Source organism: Anser anser (genome assembly GCF_964211835.1).
Source record: "Anser anser genome assembly, chromosome: 11".
Lineage (NCBI taxonomy): Eukaryota > Metazoa > Chordata > Aves > Anseriformes > Anatidae > Anser > Anser anser.
The window spans coordinates 14,723,796-14,743,708 of record NC_139732.1 but is presented as its reverse complement, the minus strand read 5'-3'; the positions used below and the strand labels follow the sequence as shown (position 1 = coordinate 14,743,708).

General features: G+C 34.5%; 1 protein-coding gene across 9 annotated transcripts; it reads right to left on the bottom strand.

Annotated features, from left to right (window-relative positions):
• TERB1 (telomere repeat binding bouquet formation protein 1) lies at positions 1-19,897 on the bottom strand. Of its 9 annotated transcripts, XM_083794711.1 has the most exons (21): positions 19,096-19,897; positions 16,940-16,998; positions 15,941-16,051; positions 15,616-15,744; positions 15,234-15,365; positions 14,659-14,719; positions 14,470-14,585; positions 14,206-14,328; positions 13,581-13,733; positions 12,526-12,657; positions 11,155-11,280; positions 10,055-10,218; positions 8,946-9,307; positions 7,365-7,426; positions 6,286-6,378; positions 4,862-5,032; positions 4,320-4,400; positions 2,763-2,876; positions 2,249-2,361; positions 1,493-1,699; positions 1-1,136 (listed from the first exon to the last, which is right to left on the bottom strand). In XM_083794711.1, the coding sequence occupies exons 2-21, from the start codon at positions 16,971-16,973 to the stop codon at positions 1,107-1,109; spliced, it is 2,514 nt and encodes an 837-aa protein (XP_083650837.1). In that variant the 5' UTR covers positions 16,974-16,998; positions 19,096-19,897; the 3' UTR covers positions 1-1,106. The 9 variants fall into 9 exon arrangements, with proteins under 9 accessions (XP_083650837.1, XP_083650832.1, XP_083650830.1 ...); XM_083794706.1 differs by lacking the exons at positions 1-1,136; positions 2,249-2,361 and having other exon boundaries at positions 1,562-1,699; XM_083794704.1 differs by lacking the exons at positions 1-1,136; positions 1,493-1,699 and having other exon boundaries at positions 2,191-2,876; positions 14,206-14,325.
• Between the last annotated feature and the right edge of the window lie 16 nt (positions 19,898-19,913).

Here is a 19,913-nt window from a genome sequence, read left to right as displayed (position 1 = left end):
TGCTCATGCACTTATATAATATACAAAAAAATGTTCCACCGTGAATAGAAATCAAATTAATCAGTAGCTACACTCTATTTAGTTCACCACTTAAGTATTTTACATAGGTCCATGAATGTCATCCAAGAAATACTGCAGTTGAACCACACACTATCTTCTGTCTAGAAGTTCTGACAAGCTCTACATTTCAATTTATGTGAACCTATGTAAGATTTGCCTAGCGTATTCAGCAGTGCTCAAACATATATTTGGTGCTTTCTCTCATAGACATATCCTGCTTTACTCAAAATTATTTGCAAGTAAGAATTTAACAAAATTATAAAGCTTGTTCTACCAGTCCTCTCTCTCTGAAAGCATACAACCTTCTGTTCAGAAATACCTCTAGTATGTTGATTTTCTTGAACGTTTCCTATGACTTGTATGTTCAAAATTAATAGTTATTAGCATTTATATTGTGAATGTTTTGATATCATTAGAAAGATCTTTATGATCTTTGCAATCACTTAAACATTTCTGCTAACTATAAGATTCTCCTAATTGTTGACCTGACTGCATAACTTAGAATAATAAACACCTCTTCTAGATGTCTGACAATCTATTCTATTTTTCTACACATACTGCACACCAAGTGCATAACAAAGTATCTTAGTTGCTGATTTCACCGATTAAAAAGGGAAAAAATAGTCAGAACATTAACACTTAGCAATTTCTGGCATAAAATATTCATGAAAATATTCAATAAATCAATTCAAAATATTCAATAAACCTTTTCTTGCAAATGGGATAAAATACATCGTAAAAAGATTCAAAGCAAATTAATTGTTACAAAATCAAAAGTTTAAGAATGTTAAGTTCTTTTTAAAAAAAGTAACTTATTGGTAAAGACTATTTTAGTAGCTGTTTTAGCATATATTTTTTTTAATAATTACATTTAAGTGCAATTTGCAAAGCATAACAATTTCTGTAAATGAATGTTAGCAGTGAAAAACATGAGTTCAAACCAATCTAAATTCTCAAAAGGCTTGTATCATTGTGGTAATACCTCCCTGTTAATAAAGCTGTTCTTCAACTTTCCGCATCAAAATCGAAAATATTCTTGAAAGATGTTATTGATGACTTTTGCTTTTTTCCTGCCTCTATAAGATAGTATATACAAAAAACGTCATGACTGATGTTGACACAGAACACTACACAATTTTAGAAAAAATTTCAGTAGAAAAATGGTTGCCACTAAACAGTCCCACATTTACCCAGAATACAGCAAAAAATGCTATCTGATCCATCCATTAACAGCATCTCTAAATTACATTGCAGACCATTAGAATCCTTAGCAGGCAAAACATTGAAATGATGCAAAGACCAACCCCACAGGTTGCAAATTCTAACATCCTATATGTTTGGGTTTTTTTGAGAGTCAAATCAGGGTGAAAAGATTAAAAATGACCTGGTAGTATATATGATTAGTAGAAAACTAAACTTTAGTTACTTGCACCTGCAACTTGTAGTATTTGCTGGAAAGATCAACATTTGTCCGTCCTTTCTGAAATGGATAGGACCACAAAATCAAATTCCAGTGATGACCCATTTCTTTTACTCCAGTTAAAAGATAACTAATTTCTTCATCTGTGAAATCTTTTCGGATTCTTCTTTTCTTGTTTAAAGTTCTCATGTTTATATCCAGGGAGCCTCTCTCATTGTTCTGCAAGTATTTATTTTGATGTAATTAAAAAATATGTAAATTTACACAGTATTTCACATTCAGAAGCAATGCATTATTACTAGTGATGCAACCTTAACTAGTTCTGAAGAAACAATCACTTTGTCATGATAATGATGGTTCTTCAATATATTATGTTCAGCCATTTCTTCAGTCACCCACTTAATGAAATACAGTATTTTTCTATGACATTGACACATTTATTTCTGTTGTGTCTACCTAACTTCCACCCTCGGTATCTGTTTTCTAGTCGAAACAGCTATGCCTTTAGTTTTCTACTATTTCTATACTGTAGAAATTTTCATAAGTACAAGAAAAAAGTATACCTCCATATCCACTAACTTGAAAGGGCTAACAGTAGAAAAATGCTTAACTTCTTTCAGGGACAAATCACTATGAAGTAGAATCAGCAGAGGAGGATATGTTTTTATTATGGTTCACTTTGTTACTGGTTCAAAAGAAAATATGCAATTCACACTAATGTCACATTTATAAATATGTGAGCGTATGAGTAGGCTTCGCATAACTAACCTCATCTTTGTCAAGTGAATATATACAATTTTCTTTTAACTGTTGACATTCCTGGCTGTGCTTTTCTTTCACATATTGTCTCTTCAAGTTAGCATCCTGTTTTTTTTGGAAAGCTATAAAATTGTGAACAAGGCCACCTCTTAGTTACTCTGAACTAACTGAGCTCTACTGTAAAACTGAATGTAGTGTTGTAAAAGAACATTTATTGTAATGAACATGAATACATAAATGTTGCTGTATTAGTAATATCTAATTTTCATTAGATCTTTTTCCAGTCGTTGTCATTAACGTGTCAGGATTATTTAGGTACTGGAAGCAACTCGCAAATAATAGGATTTAACCCAAAATAAACCTCAATAATACTATGACTGAAGGTACAAGAATGACTATTTAAATTCTCAGCTATTTGTCTCTAGTAGCAAGCATGGATGCCTTTTTCAATGCCCTGAGCTAAGGGTAAAAATTGATCTTTAAGTTACTCTTGTTACAGTATTAATTTTCTGGTAACACTCACACTTTTCATATGTTGGTAGCAAGTTATATTCTTCAGGTAACTGAGTATTTTTATCATGTTCATCTCTATGGGAAGTATCAGATTTGTTTTTTCTAATCGGAGTCAAAAGAATACCTAAAAAAAAATAAAAAATAAAAAAATAAAAGATTTTGTCTTTTTCTTGAAAGAAAAAAAAAACACACAAAACACAGGTAACATTTTAGGAACTAAAATTTGTGACAAGACCATCTTTTGAGCCATACTACCATCTGAAAGACTGAAAAATCCAGTTAAGTTCAGAAAATATTTACTTGCTAAAGGTAATATATTAGTGTAATGAGTTATTGAGATGAAATAATCAGCTTTTCTTTTTAATAAAAGTTTTTAAACTTCCATGGCTATCATAGCCAAATTAGTTTCTGAATATGATTTTTATATATATATATATATACACACACATACACACACGCATCTACTAGCCGTTACCAGAAATTAATTATATAATGATGTAAACAAGGTTTTTGGAAATAGCACACTAAAAATAAATTCCTGACTGGTGGGCTGATTTTTCAGAATAGAATTTTTTTTTTTAAAGTAGTATTAATGTTCAAGAATTTAAGTACTGATTTTGAGAGCTTCTTCAGCCTGCTTTAAAATTCTTTGTCAGTCCTAAGTAACGGTATGGGTCACTAGTTGATGAATGTATTATTTTGACTGCAGTCGGAGCTCTGCAGGATGTACCCAAAATCACCACATTGTGAAGAAAATTCCTTGTGAATTATGCAAAAAATAGATATATTTGCGGAGTGAAGAAAAGAGTTCAAATTATAACCAACTTTTTCAATATACCATAGAATAAAATATTTTAAAAGATGCATATTCCACTATTTACAAATGGACAGTTGTGCATTATAGACATTACCATTTTTTTTAGGGGCAACTGATGCTTTTGTAAGCACAGGGTTCTGAAATTGTACTGCGGAGGCTGATAGAGCTAATATTCACTTTCCCATCTCAATTTGTCAGTAATGTCTTACTCAACAACTCAGTATACAGGGCAGGTAAACCTGTAATTTAATTTTCTGATAGGTTACTTCCAGACACTTGCTCTAGTATCGTTGTGTATTTCAAGTTTACTTTTAGCTATTTAGCGCTCAGAAACCCAAAAGTCCTTAGCAGAACTCCAAGAATGAACAGAAACAGAAATAGGATAACACAGCTATAGTGCTGAATCTAGGTGCAGCTGAATGATGCTGAATCTAGGGACAAGCAGCTGCACTGTGATCTGATCCTGACTACGCCTCTACATTTTTAAAATTAAGGCCACAAAACTGAAAAATAGCAGATGGCATGGAAGTAACCCTAGCAGGCCTCAATGCAAGTGCCGGATAACTTAATTGTAAAGTAGTATGTGTAACAATTTTATGACTATAAATTATGCGTTCTCTGACAGATTGTTGACAGAATCCACATACAATTTCATAATTCTTTATCCACAGGCTCTCATGGTGAAACCCTACAATAAGATTACTCAGACAATAAGCGCTTTTTGCATTAATTTCCAAACTAAGGCCTTACTTTGGAAATTATCCATTGTGCTCTTAAAAGTTGATGTTTCTGTATGCGATTTTCCTTTCTTTATCGGGGTCAGCAGTATTTCTAAAAAGTATAAGATAGAGACCATTAAAAGTGCCAGCAGACAATAACTGTTTAATTACTTTTAAAAATTGCCTCTGTTAAACCAGAAATATAAAAGATGCTTTTAAATAAGATGAATGCTCTTCTTATTGATCAATAATTGTAAGCCTCTTTTCATCCATGAGCATGTAATATAGGAATGAAACAAGCTTGTTGTAAAGTTCATCCATTCACACTTATTGCAACTTTATATATTCCCTTCTATTAATATTTGACTAACTGTGGCAAACAGGAGAGTTTTTGTCAAAGATTCAACACCACTGACAAGAAGCACACCAGATCCTCCAAAAAAGTGGCTGGTTTCAATCTCACTTAGTACAAATCATTGATAAATCATATAAAGTGAGTAGGATATCAGAATAAAAATTTGTTAAAACAAGTTACTAAACAGTTACTAAAAAAATAAAAATAAAATAAATTACTCTCGTAAGCTGCATATCTACTGTTATTAGAAACAGGCAACTTCTTAAGTTCCTTTTTATATCTTTCTTCAGCTTCCAGAATGACTTTGTGATGATAGCATAGGTATGGACAACTTCGCAGCATCTTGCTAAAAGTTTTACTATTGAATGACAGACCTGCTGTTGTACAACCTGGAAAAAAAACAGGGCATTATAGAAACAGTAAGCATAACTGCTATAGCAACCATCATAAAACCCATCATGTTGCTGTGATCTACAATTTAACCTCCATTTTTCATATACATATGTTAAAAGAGGTTATTTATTTCTGTATCTTCATGAAAATACTTATTTCTTGTTTTGTGCTTGCTCTCTAAATTTGTTTTCAATGTGACCTATGGAACCAAATTATAATGCACTTCAACTCTAGAATTACTAAATTAGGCGCAGATCCTCTACAGAAGTAAAAATATTGCTGGGATGGGAAGAAAGGGCCCCTGTTCCCTTTGCACTGAAAGAACGATTTCTGCAGGAGCTAAAACATAAAACATGTCTTTGCTTTACTTTGAAACTTTGTGTTGTGACAGCTATCTGCATTAACCTGAATAACTGATAAGCCTAACTTATGTATGAATTCACTCACAGGAAGCCTTCTGATTTGTTTCTGAGGTCATAACCTATGCTAATATATGGTTTAGTAACTCTTAAGTGTTCTCACTGTTAGTTACGGCAGCTGAAACTGAACTTCTGTGAAAAATTTGAAGGGCACAGGTACATCTCTGCAATATTCTAGCCTAAGATAAAGCACTGCTGAAACTCAGGTTGAAACTACTTGAACAACTTGATTTCATATGCCCACATGATATTTGATGGTGGACTATGGATCCATTTTAAAAAGAGCATACAGATTCCACTTATAAATGCTGAGTAGCAGAGGCATTTTCATAACCTACTGATGGACTGTGTTCAGGAAGGAAAATATGGAGGAACTGTGGGATGCAGTCATGGATTGCTGTGAAAGCCTCTCTGTATTTAAGAGCAGTAAGGCAGAGAAAACAGAAGGGCTTCATAAGAGTTAGGAAGCTTAACAAGGTGAATACATAAGGGATTTGAGCAGGGCTTCATTTTTTTTCCCTCTGAGTAGGCAAAGACCAGCTCTTAAGTATTTCTGTAACTACTGAGCATTCTTTTAAGCTGTTGTACATTGTTTCTTAGTAAAACCACCTTTAGTAAAGATCCACAGATCAAGATCAGAATATGTAAGGTTTATGTCAAAATTTCTTTTATTTTAGGAGCAGAGAAAGGAAGGGAAGCAGTTAAGGATTAGAGAACAGGTAATCCAACATAAGTGTTAAGATTTCTGTAATGTCAGATTCACTTACTGATTTGGTGGCTCTTCAATGCTTCTTTTATGAATTTAGGAAAAAAAGACCTAAGATATTTACCTAAACACCTTAAATCTGTCATTTTAAGGGATGCAGTTGTAGTCAAGGTACTTTTTTCTTCCTTGGTTATCTCTGAGGAGAATGAATGGTGGTCTAAATAAGGAAGAAAAAAAATGCTAGGAAGAAAACGCAAGCTATCATTTGCTAGGGGAATCGTGCATCAGCATACCTATATTCAATTCTATTTTCAATTTATAGATTAGGAAAGTTGAATTCACGTAACAGCAGAAAATCCAAATGAAATTTCCTGAAGTTAAACGGAGAGTATTTGTTTATGTAAATCCAGAATTATGTATAATTCAATGCTTAGTTTTTATTTACTTTCCTAATGAAGCGTATCACTTCAACTTGAACACAGCAAAATAACCCTTTAAACTTACATGGCTTAAATAAGTTCTGTGAACATGATCTTTATTTAGAATCAGATACTCAAAGTGCGATGTACTGGAATACTACTTGTTTTACATTTAAATAATTATTTGTGAAAAACAGCTTTGTCCCTTGTAAAGCTACCATACTGGCAAACACTAAACTAATGAGTGATTTTGTAAATTAATTGGAGACTAAATTATGAGCAAAAATTTGATTGACCATATTCCAATTCTGAAATAAATACACATATAAAGAAAATCAAGGCAAACCTGAAGAACTCTTATTCTACCACCAGCCACACACACTCAAAATGTAGGAACATCTTCAGGCAAAAGTCAGTCTCACAGGTAGGTTCTATCCCCACACTTAAAAGTACAGTACAAAACCAGCAGCCTTGCACATGTTCTATTTAAGGGCTTCAATTGTTCAATATGGATTGCATTCAGACTTAATTTAAAACATTTATCTGTAAGACATTCAGTTGAATAGTTTAAAAAAAGCTAAAAAAAATCTTAAAAAAGAACATTCTAGATAAGGTTGTATATAATATAAAATTCCAGAATTATTCAGTTAAAGAATATTACAAATAATGTATTTTGTCATCTAACTTAAACATGATAAAAAAGTAGTGATAAAAGTGAATAAAACTAATTAAAATAATTAAGAACAAAATTATCTAAAACAGGAATATGATTAGCTATTTGTACCTGATGTGCACGCCTGTTTCATATTTCTAACAGTCTTTGCTGGTTGTTTAAATAAGCCTTTCCTGGAAAGATTAACAATGTGAACAAATTTTATATCAAGTTTCAAAACATACATTTAACTGTAAATTAATACACACATTCCAAAATACAGAACAAAAAACACATTAAATATATAAAAGATAAAATTCTAAAAAAAAATATGGTATTTATCCCAAGTTCCTGAGCTAGTAGTATCCAGCATGACACTATCATCTTAGAAATTTGTTTACCAAATATGTGTGATTAGCATTCCTTGCAGTGCTATGCAGCATGTTTGTTCCAGCATTTGGAACACAGTACTTTCCTGGCATTCGCTGCTTTCCAGAATCATTTCCAATTCCAGTTTATATCACAGCTACTCAGTACACATTAAACTTCCAAAGAAGTGTTCAGAATACTGTAACTTTTACCAGGTGTGGCAATTGCTCTAAAAGGTAATTTGTCATCTTCTCTTCTTACACTGAGTATCTTTTATGCAACCAACACATTCCTATGATACCATGATCGTGCATTTTTCAGCATCATTAACTACCTTTGAGTGCTGCAGAAGCAAGGAGCCTAATCCATGGTCGTGCTCAGGTAACTCCTGTTTTTACACATACACACATGCAAGGAGAGTGCTTTTTTCACAAAATGTATTTATCGATAATTTTGTGCTTCAAATGTCAGAACAACAAACAAAAAAAAGCTAGAATTTAGAAGTAGAATTTAACTGAAAATACCATGGAAAATATGCTAGGCCCTTGATAATTTCTGTGCTAGCTGCAAAGTCACAATATAATACATACTAGCAAGCTGTATAGGACCACGGTCCAGCCAGCCACATAAAGGAAGCACAACAAAAATGTGGAACAAAAAAAAAAATCATAGTTTTGTTCATATTCCCACTGCCTGCCTCAGAGGATATTTCTATGTAAATGCAAGACAATGGAATCTACACTTATTCTTGCAGGTTGCCTATAATTCACTTTTTGTTTATCAGTAAGAAAGATAACCATAGGAAGCAAAAGAGGAAAATAAGCATTTGTGTGAGACAGGTGCATAAAGCAAGAGAAGAGTAAATGACTGTATTTTTCTTCCCATGTAGTGAAGGAACTGAATATAAGAGAAGAGAAACACGGCCAAAAGCTTTTTTCTTTCCTTCTTCATAGGAACTACAATTTGAATTCTTGCAGAGCAGTTCTATAACTGCTGTTTTTCTTTTAAGTGCACATTACATAAATATTTAGGGTTCAGTTTCATCCAAGCCAATGGGTCAAATCCTAATCTTCTAAATCAGTGTGAATTTGAAGGCAGAAGACTATGAATGCTTTCTCATCACTATGTTCAAGACCGAGAACATGGCTTGTCACAGGCTCTCTGTACGAATCACCAGAAGCCTACCATTAAGAGAGAAAAATATATAAACAGTGACACTGTAGTGTCTATAACATTTGGTACAAATACATAGCTAGTAACCAATAACTGAAAAGGCTGACATTCAATTCAGAAGTTACTAATGAAAAACAACTTACTATCTCTGCTTAGATGCAAGATACTTACTGTACTTGAAGAACAGACTGCCTTTTTTCACAACCTTTCTTTTCACTTGACTTACGATGACTTTGAAGTACACTGTCTGTCTGCACTTCATAAACTGGCCGTGGAATATCATTCTGTTCACTTTTTCTAGTAGAAGTGTTTACTGGAATCATAGCATTCACTGTTTCATTTTTCAGGGGAGAATTCACAGCTAGAGCAAGAACCGGACCATCCAAATTAGACGTTAATCGTGGATAACGTATTTCTTTATGTGTTCTTTCTACATATGTTTCTGGATCACTAGAATTCACTTTGGGGTATTTTGATGCTTCAACACTGTTTTCTGAAAGTCTGTCAACAAATACTCCTCCTTGCATTCTTTCCTGTATTGAAAAATATTAGTTATTAACTATATGAGCTCTTAAAAAACACAAAAACAACTAAGTAAATCTAATAAGAAGATGAACTAGGATAGATCAATCTAATCCCTGAACGAATTGAAAACTGACAAAACAGCAAGGCTATCAAAGGTGTCAAAGGGGTAGTTATTAAGTGATAGTTCAGACTGAAGCAATGGCTGTGCTACTAATACAGAACACTTGGTAAATTTTAATTAACTGAAGATCCAGACAAATAACACAACATTTGCTATTCCACATCCAGAGATACCCTCCAGTTATATAGCACAAGCAAAATAATGTAATAACAAAACTGTATTTCAGTTTACGTTCACATGTGTGCATTAGCTATCCTGTCATAGCTGTACAGTCATGGATATTCTGTGCTTGTGAACATTAAACTATAAATTTAAGCAATTGGCAATTAAAATAAAATCCAACTCTTGTTTTTCCAACCTAAATGATCTCAACTTTGTAGAAAATCTATTCTTCTAATAAACTAAAACGCTTCATTAAGTTCAGATGCCCTCTTTTTCTGACTGCACTCAATACTTCTAACTTTGTTTGATATATAATAATGGCAAAAAATGCAGGTTGTAGTTTCTCATACATCCCATATCCTCCCTACTTTTCTAGCTCACACTGAAATTATCTTAAGGGTTTACACCCTATTGCTCCCTAGACTCTGAGAAGATATGCTTAGTTTTACCCTACTTTGGTAAACATGCCAACCTCATCATGTTCTTTTTCAATCAATTTTATTCTGTGTAAAATTTCTTTTGCTTTCTTCCAGTAGTCTTGTAGACTTCTTTCTCTGATTTGCATGTCTGCTTCCAACTCATCTGCATTCTTCTCATTTAATGAACTCTCATTGATTTTCAGGGACAATTGTTCAGCTTTATAAAACATAAAGTTAATATTCCAAATTTTAATCACTGAATACTTTAATATTTATTATATTTTAGTATTCTGAGGGAGTGACCCCCCGTAATTAATAATGCAAAATATAACATCCTGCTAATCTAAATTTATACATACACGTTCATACACTTCAAAGATAAACTGCAATTACAAGAAGCAAGTTCAGCATTTCCATTAAGTAATCACTGAGCTTACAACTACAGCTGTTACAACCTGTTTATAAAATTATGTTTTGTTCTAAGAAATCACTTTATTCAGGACAGCTCCTTCACCAGTATGGCTTTTAAAAATAAAACACCTCTGTATCAGTGGAGGCTGAAAAGTACCATATTCCCTCAGTTGTACACTTAAACAAAACTCTCAGATACACTTTTAGTGCAAAAATCTAGATACATGCTTTTTACTGATAAGCATTGCATAATACCTTCAGTGCTATAGGACCTGAAGGACAAGGTGTCTTTCTGCTTCATGGGTAGTACTACGCAATTAAAAAACATTAAACAGGATGCTTCAAAATATACCCTACTTTAAAATTAAAGTTCACAATTTTTAATATGGTAAAATAGTAGCCATGGTGATTACAGGCCTGATTATCCATTGGTTTAGTCTCTAAATGTACAGTGGTACATACCCATGAACAGAGTACTAACAGGGTATGGGATTATAATATTTTGTATATTGTTTATAGACTGAAAGGGTTTTATGAACTGGACCTAGATATATAGGTTACACAAATGCTTTATTGCAACACCATTGAAGTTTTTACTTTTTTTCTGCCTTCACTGCAGAAAATAATCATCTTTGAGTACACAGAATTACAAAGCTGCTACAGTTAAAAATCAGTTAGAAAGTCAAGAAAACTTAAATATGGAACTCATCTCTCATTTTAAAAGCAGGAACAGTAAGCTTACTCATTTGTTTGCAGTTTTGCAGCACAAAAGTAGCAGCTTTGTTTAGTTCCTCATCTTGAGACTCAGTTAGTACCTGAATCATAAGTGGAAGACCATTGTTCTTAAGCAGTTCATATTGATTTTCTTCTAAAATAGAAAGTTGTAAAAGAAAATAAGTTATTTGTAACCTCATACACACTTAATCTGAAGTAATTTTAGAAGCTTTAATACCAGTAACTTCTAGGGAAATTCTGGAAAAAAAAAAAAACACAAAAAAACACCATTATTATGGATTCAAGTATGCTGTAATGACCCTACTAACCAGGCTGCAGCAGAAGTGCTCTAGATCACACAGGATGATTTGACCATAGTTCAAATCTATTGCAAGAAACCTGAGGAAGGACCAAGCCAAACTACACGAGTCAAAAATGTAAGCACTGCTCAGCATCAACTAAAACAGCAGCCTAAAATTTTATTGTGATCTCATTTGCAGTCTATATTCATAAAATTGACAACTTGATAAAAATAGTTTTGTCATCTAAATTTAACAAAAGCAAAGGAACCCACAAAAAAAGAAATTATTCTGTCAGTGTTGATGTTTTAAGATAAACTTTTTTTTTCTGTAGGTTTAATCATGTTTCTTTTCAAAAGATATTTTCCATTATGTTTGTTTCAATTATTTATGAAAAAGAGGCTTTTCAAACATCAAATTTATGACCTGCTGAGCTAACTACTGAACTTTATATTGATGGATAACCCATCATAATTTTTGAACATAATCCCTTTTTCACTTGTTGCTGAACACATGAAAAGCGTGCCCGTCTACCATAAAGTGTCTACTAAAAGGTATGCCTTTCTTTTGTTTTCCTGTGCTACCATAAAATACCATAGTAAGTACTATACTTTCAACAGATACTCTTGTGCACGCCCTGAGGAGCCTGGCAAAAACATTTCAGGGTTACTTACCTCTTAAGTTACTCTAAAAACATTACCATTGTACAGCTTTTTAAAATACTAATAGATATGTAAACAGTGTACAGCAGCTGTATCTATTCAAGGGCCATTAAAACAGAGCTCAAAAAAATTTATTTGGTATGTATGTATTTTAGTAGTTTTCAGGACTGGATGAATTTTACCCTGTGATACCTAAAAATAAGCTCTGAATTCTTGCCTAATGGTCTACTTTTCTAAAGATCTGAAAGATACTACGTGTTAACAGGTCTTACAGTTTAGAGATCGAGTATATAGCAAACTTCTTTTTCCTGCATATTAAGTTACACTACTTAAAAGAACATTCCCTCGCGTTTCAAAATCTTGATCAAATGTCAATATTGAAGTAATGTATGAGAATTTAGCTAAAAAAACAAGGTAGAAAGAAAAAAAAATTCTTACCACAAACCTCAGTACAATGTCCAATTGTTAGAATAATACTAATTTTTTCTCCTGTATCCAAAGTGTCATTAGACAGCAGGTTCAGTAGCTCTGACACAGTGTGATACTTCGCCAAAGCACCACCCATGGCAGCTATTATGTTAAAAACAAGTTGAAGAAAAATGAACTAGACAATAAGTATACAGACACCATTCAAGTCTGAAATTATTATTTATTTATTTTTTAAGAGAACTCTCTATAGAAACTGGGGACTCTAAAAAAAGCCTTGGGACTGCGCAAACTCTCGTTTCTCATTTTTCATTTCAACACTTCAAATGGCCACACCTCTACTGGTGTAGTAATTCTACCCATGCCATTCCCCATATCCAACATGGCCTTTTCCCCCAAATTGTACTCTAGAGTTGTGGTAGACCTGACAAAAAAGGACTTTGCAATGTGCAAGTTGTGCAGACCTCTGCTGAGTTTTCTCACATCTTTCATCAGTTCCAGAACAGATTAAAAGAGTAGAGTAAGCTTTGAATCAGGGTATCTGCCATAACAAGAGCTAGGAATGTTCCTGGTAAAGAGGGCAAACTCTTCCTGAAACTGGGAACAGCACTGCTAGTGCACGCATACTCCTAAAGCTTACAAAGCTTATTAGCCTGCAGGACAAGCCTACAGAAGCACAACTCCAACTCCAGAATCCAGACTTACTGCCATGCCTAGTTCTCAGCTTTACTTACAGAAAAATAGCACCGGTAACTTACTTTTAAATTTTAGTATGGTTTAAATTTCACTAAGTTTATTTTAGTAACAATAGCAAAGTAATCCACCTCAGATTAACTGAATCATTCAAAATACAAGTTTGAATCTTAAAGATTTTGCAATACAAACTGGATCTGTGTGTGTATATATATGTATACGTACATACATACATATATATATATATATATATACACATATGTAAACTAATGGCCTTTTAGCATCCATTCCTAACACTTTTCCACCAAAACCAGACTTTAAAAAAATGCATTTTAGAATTATCAGAAATAAGTGGCAGTGGTCTTTTCACTCACAGTCATTAGCAATGCAGGCATCCAGAGTCTTTGTTACTACTACTGCAAGTTTTGTGCTGGAGTGACTCATACAGGAATCATGCATCAACTTGATGAGAACTTTAGCTAAGGTATCCAGTCCTCCAACAGAAACAAAGTATTTCTGCACAGTGGCTTAGTAAGAGAAAAAAAAAGTTTTAAAATTGTTTTAGCATTTTTTACACTCACCACAATTTATCTATGCACATATTAATCACTTCACTTCCATCCATACAAAGAAACTGAATTTGGATATATACCAATCTTGAGAAATTGTTGTAATTGTTTTTTTAAGATAGTTACAGGAAAAATATGGATCTAACACATGCATATAAATGTTTTCAGAAATGTAGTAATGAAATATTTTCAAACTATTTCTAATCAAAAAAGCTCCCAAACAGTTTTTACCAACCTCAGTAATTACAGCCAATGAGGCTGTTTGTGTTCATAAGCACAAACCAGGGGAATGGAGATAGTCAAATCTAATTTTCAGTGTAAAAGTTGCAAAAACAGTAAATGTAGTGATTGACAAAAAGAAGAAATCAAACATTTAAGTATAAAATGAAACTTACAAAAGAAAACTGTTTAAAGCTTCAGCTGTACTTACAGTTATTTGCAACTGTGAGGCCAACAAATGAACAAATAGGACGAACTATCTCAGGCTCTGTGCAACTTTCTAGCCATTCTTTTGCATATGGAAAAACTGCACAGCAGATGCTTTGATTATCTTCTGGGAACATAAAAACAAATAACCCCAAGTCCAAACATAATTTGGCAAAGCATCACACTGAAATTTCAGTTGAACAATAAACATGAACAGAACTTATCACTTTGGAGAAACACTTTAAACATTTTTCACAGCAACACTTACCGTTCTGAGGATTGTTAACACAGGCACAGAGAGTACTGCAGACTGAAGACCATAGTTGATAGCACTGATAAGTATTTTCATCTGACAGATTCATCTCAGATGTGGAAAGAGTTGTTCTGTTCAGGAAAAACAAAGGAAACAGGTCCTAAATACTATCATTTTTCTGTTTGAACTGCAATTGTTTGTTACCTGAATAACTGTAGCAGAAGACCAATGCAGCCTGTTTCTCTGACGTAAGTTTGCCCATATTCTAAAAGAGAAGACATACCAGACTCAGAAGACACATGCAACTTGAAACAAAATCCTGATGCCAAGTTTAATTTATATATTTCCATTGTATTTCCATTTCCTAAGCAGATATGCACCCCCCCCTCCCCCCCCCCCCCCAGAAAATCACAGAAAAACATTGGCAAAAGTGTTTTATTTTTCTCTATGTCTAACTTTTTCAGAAGACTTGTCAGAAACTTCTGGTTTGCATATTATGTTGTTAGAATGAAAATACTTTCTGCTACTTAAGAAAATCCCAGTAAGCAATTACTTACTCATATTTACTTCACTTGCAGTGAAGACCTTAGAGGTCTTTTTCCACCCTAAGTGATTCTATACTTCAGTTTCACTGACATGCTATGATTCATCTTTTTAAGTTAACCTCACAAAAGCATTACTTATTGAGTGTTCCAAATTTCCGTAACGTAGATTGGCAAACAGAAAAAAGGAAACCGTAAGTAAAAAATTGGTGTTATAACACAGAAGAAAGCACTTACTGTTATTTGAAACCAGGACTAAGATGACATAAACAGACATTCTTTTCAAGTTCACACCAGAATCCTTATTAATTAAAAATAAAATGAGGTCCTCAAACAATGCAGAAGTACATAAAGATTGTTGACAGTAAACTGAAACCAGAAAATAAAAACCATTAAGTCCTAAAGCAAGCCTTTTAAAAAAAAAAAAAAAAACTTAAATTAGTTTGATAACATAGTAAACAAAGGCTTAGTTTTATCTAAGAAATTGTGAGGGCCTATAAAGGGACTTAGGGCTGATTTTTGATGGGAAAAATAATGGAGAAAAAAATGGAGAAAAAGAAAAGCAAAGGTATAATATGACCATGAGTAACTCAGAAATATACATAATAGTATTTATTACCATTACTCTCTATTATAATTCCTAACGTAAATAAAGCTGCTTCCTTTACTATGCAATGGACACTTGACTTTGCAAGATCATTTATAAACCTCAAACCACCAATTTCTCGAAAATATTCACTTGCTTCACCTACAACAAACAGAAAGCAAAGAATAAAAATTAAAATTTTGCTCTTGTTTCTGTGTAAAATGAAAATCTTAAGATTTTATACCCTGTCAAATCTTATGTCTTTTAGCTAACTCATTTTCTCCCCGCATTGACAGCTTCTTAACACACATTGTGAACACAAATGGTTATGTTTTTTTGAAGGGAAAATGATTCTTACTGTTTTGTTGACAAATTGAATAAATAGTGATCAAAGCCTCTTTCTGAGATAAAGGGCAGTCCATCTGGTATTTAAGGCATTCAAGCAGTAAGTTCAGATCTGTTTTCATATCTAAGAGTAAACAAAAAAAAGCTTCACATGAAGTGTTATCTTTTCTTTATATAAATTCATTTAGCATTACATTAAATCAGCTCTAAAATGTACCATGGATATGTATTTTAAAGAAAAAAAGCAAGTAGAGCTACACCACTTTCATCCATCTATAAATAACAAAAGTACTTAACCCAAAGTTAACTATTTGAGCATGATTTGCTTCACTAAAGTAACAGTCCCATGTTACTATTTCTGGCTTTTAATTATTGTTAGTATATGTTATAAATGTCAATAATATTTAGCAATTTATATCACACTTACTAAGTTCTCCAATTGCAAATTATATTACATCTATTTAACAAATAATATAGAACTATGAACGTCTGAGTGAATTAGGAACAGAATCCAGTGGAGGATTAGGCTAAATGCCAAAGCTTGCAATATGGCATTTATTTAAACAAGACTGAATCACTTACCTCAACCGTTAGCATCTTGAACCAGGTCATTATGTCAGGAAGTTAATACAAAGCATTTGGGGGTGCACCTACGTACAATCTTAAGTAGATAAATGACTATAGAAATCTGTTTTTTGTATTTTGATGTAATAAAAAGACTTACTAGATAATTATTTCCTAACTTGGCAAGAATAAATATCGTATTTTTCAAATACTTTAGGTTTTGTGTTTCTTAAAGAAATTAAATAGAAAAAATGTAAATATTAGCAGAAAAAGGTGAATATGTGGTGGCATTGTTTACTGTTTGAATAAGGCAAGAATCCAAAAATTTGTCAAAAAGGAAAAAGAACATTTCCCTAATAGTTCACCCTCCTACAACTGACTTATCGCAATCTACTAAAACTTTGTAAAATAGATTCAAATAAATGACAAATATTTTCAGGTATCTTACCACACAGTGTTTTCTGCAAGTTTTGATTTTCCATTTTAGGTTGTACCCCTGTTCTTGTTCTACAATGGCAAGGAAAAAGCATTTGCTTTTTGTTTAGATCAGCAGTTTCCATAACATATGGAATACAAGTTAAATATTTTTTCTGAAATTACACCCTTTAACAGCTTTCAAGTTTTACATTGTTACCTGACACACAAACAATTTAATATAGCCTTGCATGGTGAAGGTTTCCTTTGGAAGTACCCTGTTTTATAGTGATGCTACTTATAGTTACGTTATGTCAGCAACTTTGAAAGTTAACATTTTACAAAAATAAAGTGATTCCATGCTGCCATTGTGGGTCACCACAAAAAGTACCTGGCATTAAAATATATCTAGCTCTGTCATGGATCACAATAAATGTCCTCAAATTTCACTTACAAGAGGCTACCAACTTCATCATCAGCCAACAAGGGGCAGCACAATAACCAGATAATGATAAATAAGCAAGTTTCTGACATCCAGTATAAAACAATCCACCTCCTACCACTGCTTTGTGAGCCAACCACTAAGCCATAATTATATTGCTTTATCAGTAATGATCAAAACCAAAGACAAGAATGCACAGGAACCAAGACACTGATTATTTATTAAACCAAGACTTTATTTTAATTAACTAAAGAAATTTTAAATAGAACATGTAAATCAGAAAAAGCCACAGCATTGATTCTACATAAACCTAGCATACTAGCATTTCCAATTTATGTGAACAGCAGAGTGAAATTCAGGCTTGGAAGCAAAAAGATGGTTAAGGCGTGTTGGCAGTCCTTGGCTGTTTATGCCAGGCCACAACCCTATGGTGTATTAGGATGAACTGAAATCTACCCTCAAATCCACTGTCTGCCCAAGTGCTCAAATACACCATATCCCATTTCACTTCCCTTATCCATGCTCCAAGTCCCAAATGTGATGAAAGGTCAATGCAAGTGTCACAGTAACCTATTTAAATATCTCAAGAATGACTTAGCTCCAGGTAGAAACTTTAAATCAGTAATAAAATCAGCTTAATAATGGATTAGTTATCCTTCCCAAAGTAGAGCAAAGGCTCTAAGAAATATCAGTGTCATCTTAGTGAAAACAGCCAGCCCCGCTTTCCAATTACAGTTACCAACCGTCCCCACTCCTGCCCCACTTCCATCAGTTTAAAATGCTCCATATATATCCTTACAGTAGCGGGTTTTGAGAGGGATAGGGTAAAAAGGCTTCAGTTTCCCTTACCATTTTCAGAAATGATAATACATATGCATTTCTCTGTCTTGCAAATCTAGTCTTGCCACAACAGCAGAAAGTTCACAAGTCTTCCTCACCTCTTTTTTCCCCTACTGACACCACCCTGCTAGCCCAGAGCAGCCATATGCACTCCCTGCAAATTCTTTAACAAAAGAAAAGCTACAAACATGAGCTTGCTTTGGAGCAAATTTCATTTCAGTAAAGTTGGATTAAATACACATTTATACAATTAGTCTTTCACATAAGTAGCATAGATTTTAAAACCCTATAGAAAGGCATTTTTAACCTTAATTGGATCTTTGAGACATACTGAAGGTAGAGAAAACAGCATTTATAAACCAGCCTACATTAACATGCAAATAGTTCGATTCTGCTGTTGCATCATGGAGCAAAACTGCAAAGATAAATAACAGTTTGCTGCAGCAGATTTTTGGTAAACATTGCAAATAAAGGAAAACAGAATAACCCAGTAACGATCCTTTCAAACCTAAAAAAAAAAAAAAAAAATCTAAAAAAAGCCCTGATGTACTCATCTGCTTGCTCAGCAGCATCAGAGCACCTGATGCATGGCAGGACCATGATAGGAGTTTAGCGGAGTGCTGGGCCTTGGCTGCTGGATGTGGGCCCTGCAGGCACACCGGGGTGACACCAGCCAGCCTCAGGCCTGCTCTGCCTTTTAAAAACCCCATGGTCAAATCCTGTCTGGGTCATTGGTGTCCTGTGACAATCAGAACTCAAGCCAGCAAAGGACGCACCCACAAACTTCTGAGAAACACGCTGTCCAGCGTGCCATAACAGGCCTCTGATGTCTTCCAGAGCTGTTTGGGAATTCACCCCATTCCTCTTCCCTCTCAAATAAGTCATGTATGATTCATTAGGTTCATTACCAGAGTTCGACTCTGAAGCAGCAGTCATAACAAGTGCTCCAGATGATCCCGAACATAAAAAGTGGAGACTACAAAAAGGATACGGGATTAAAACAAACGAGATTAAACCGCAGAAGCATTCTTCTGCCGGCTGGAGGGCGGGAGGGCTGTCAGGAGGTGGGGAAGAAGGGCAGGGGTTCTTTCGCTACCTGCTGACCGGCGGCACCAAGCCCTGTCAGCCACGAAGGCGGCCCCGCCGCCCCGCCCGGCCGCCACGCCGCGGCCTGAGGAGAGCGAGGAGCGGCCGCCCTCAGGCTCAGCGCGGGCCCTTCCCGCCCAAGGGCGCGTGCAGCTCGCCACAGGCCCCGGGGCAGCACCGGCAGATGGCGTTCACAGCCGCCGCGAGCCGGACAGCCCCTCTTAACCCTCTCCGAGCACCACCCGAACCTTAGCGTGGTTCTAGGCTAAGGAGAGGGGAAGAGGAGTTTGCACTGCGACTCCCTTTCCATACTCAGCATTTGGGAAATTACAACTACACCATGAAATGCATGCGGTTAATTGTTACCTGACATTTGCCAGACACAAAGTGGCGGGGAGAAACCATCTTATGCTAGATAAATAAAGCTGAAAGAAACCAAGTCTTTCCTGAGCGTAATCTTTTCCCGTGACATCCTCAGACTGGCTCAGTGAAGTGCACTACAGCTTTGCCTAGGTCTCCCCTCAGTTACATCCACCTTCAACCTTTTGCAACTCATCCCCCTCAACCTTATTAGCAGCTTTAATGAAAAAAAATTATCTCTGGTGCAAACCAGGTAAGCCAATTTGTAAATACCACTTAA

Bases quoted from the DNA above. Each gene is read 5' to 3' on its own strand.
- TERB1 (XM_083794711.1), bottom strand. From the start codon at position 16,973: ATGGAAAATCAAAACTTGCAGAAAACACTGTGTG. The intron at 9,308-10,054 runs GTTGGCATGTTT...TTTTCAATACAG, and splicing joins TTGAAAAAGAACATGATGAG to GAAAGAATGCAAGGAGGAGT. The intron at 2,362-2,762 runs GTGAGTGTTACC...ACAATTTTATAG, and splicing joins GCTACCAACATATGAAAAGT to CTTTCCAAAAAAAACAGGAT.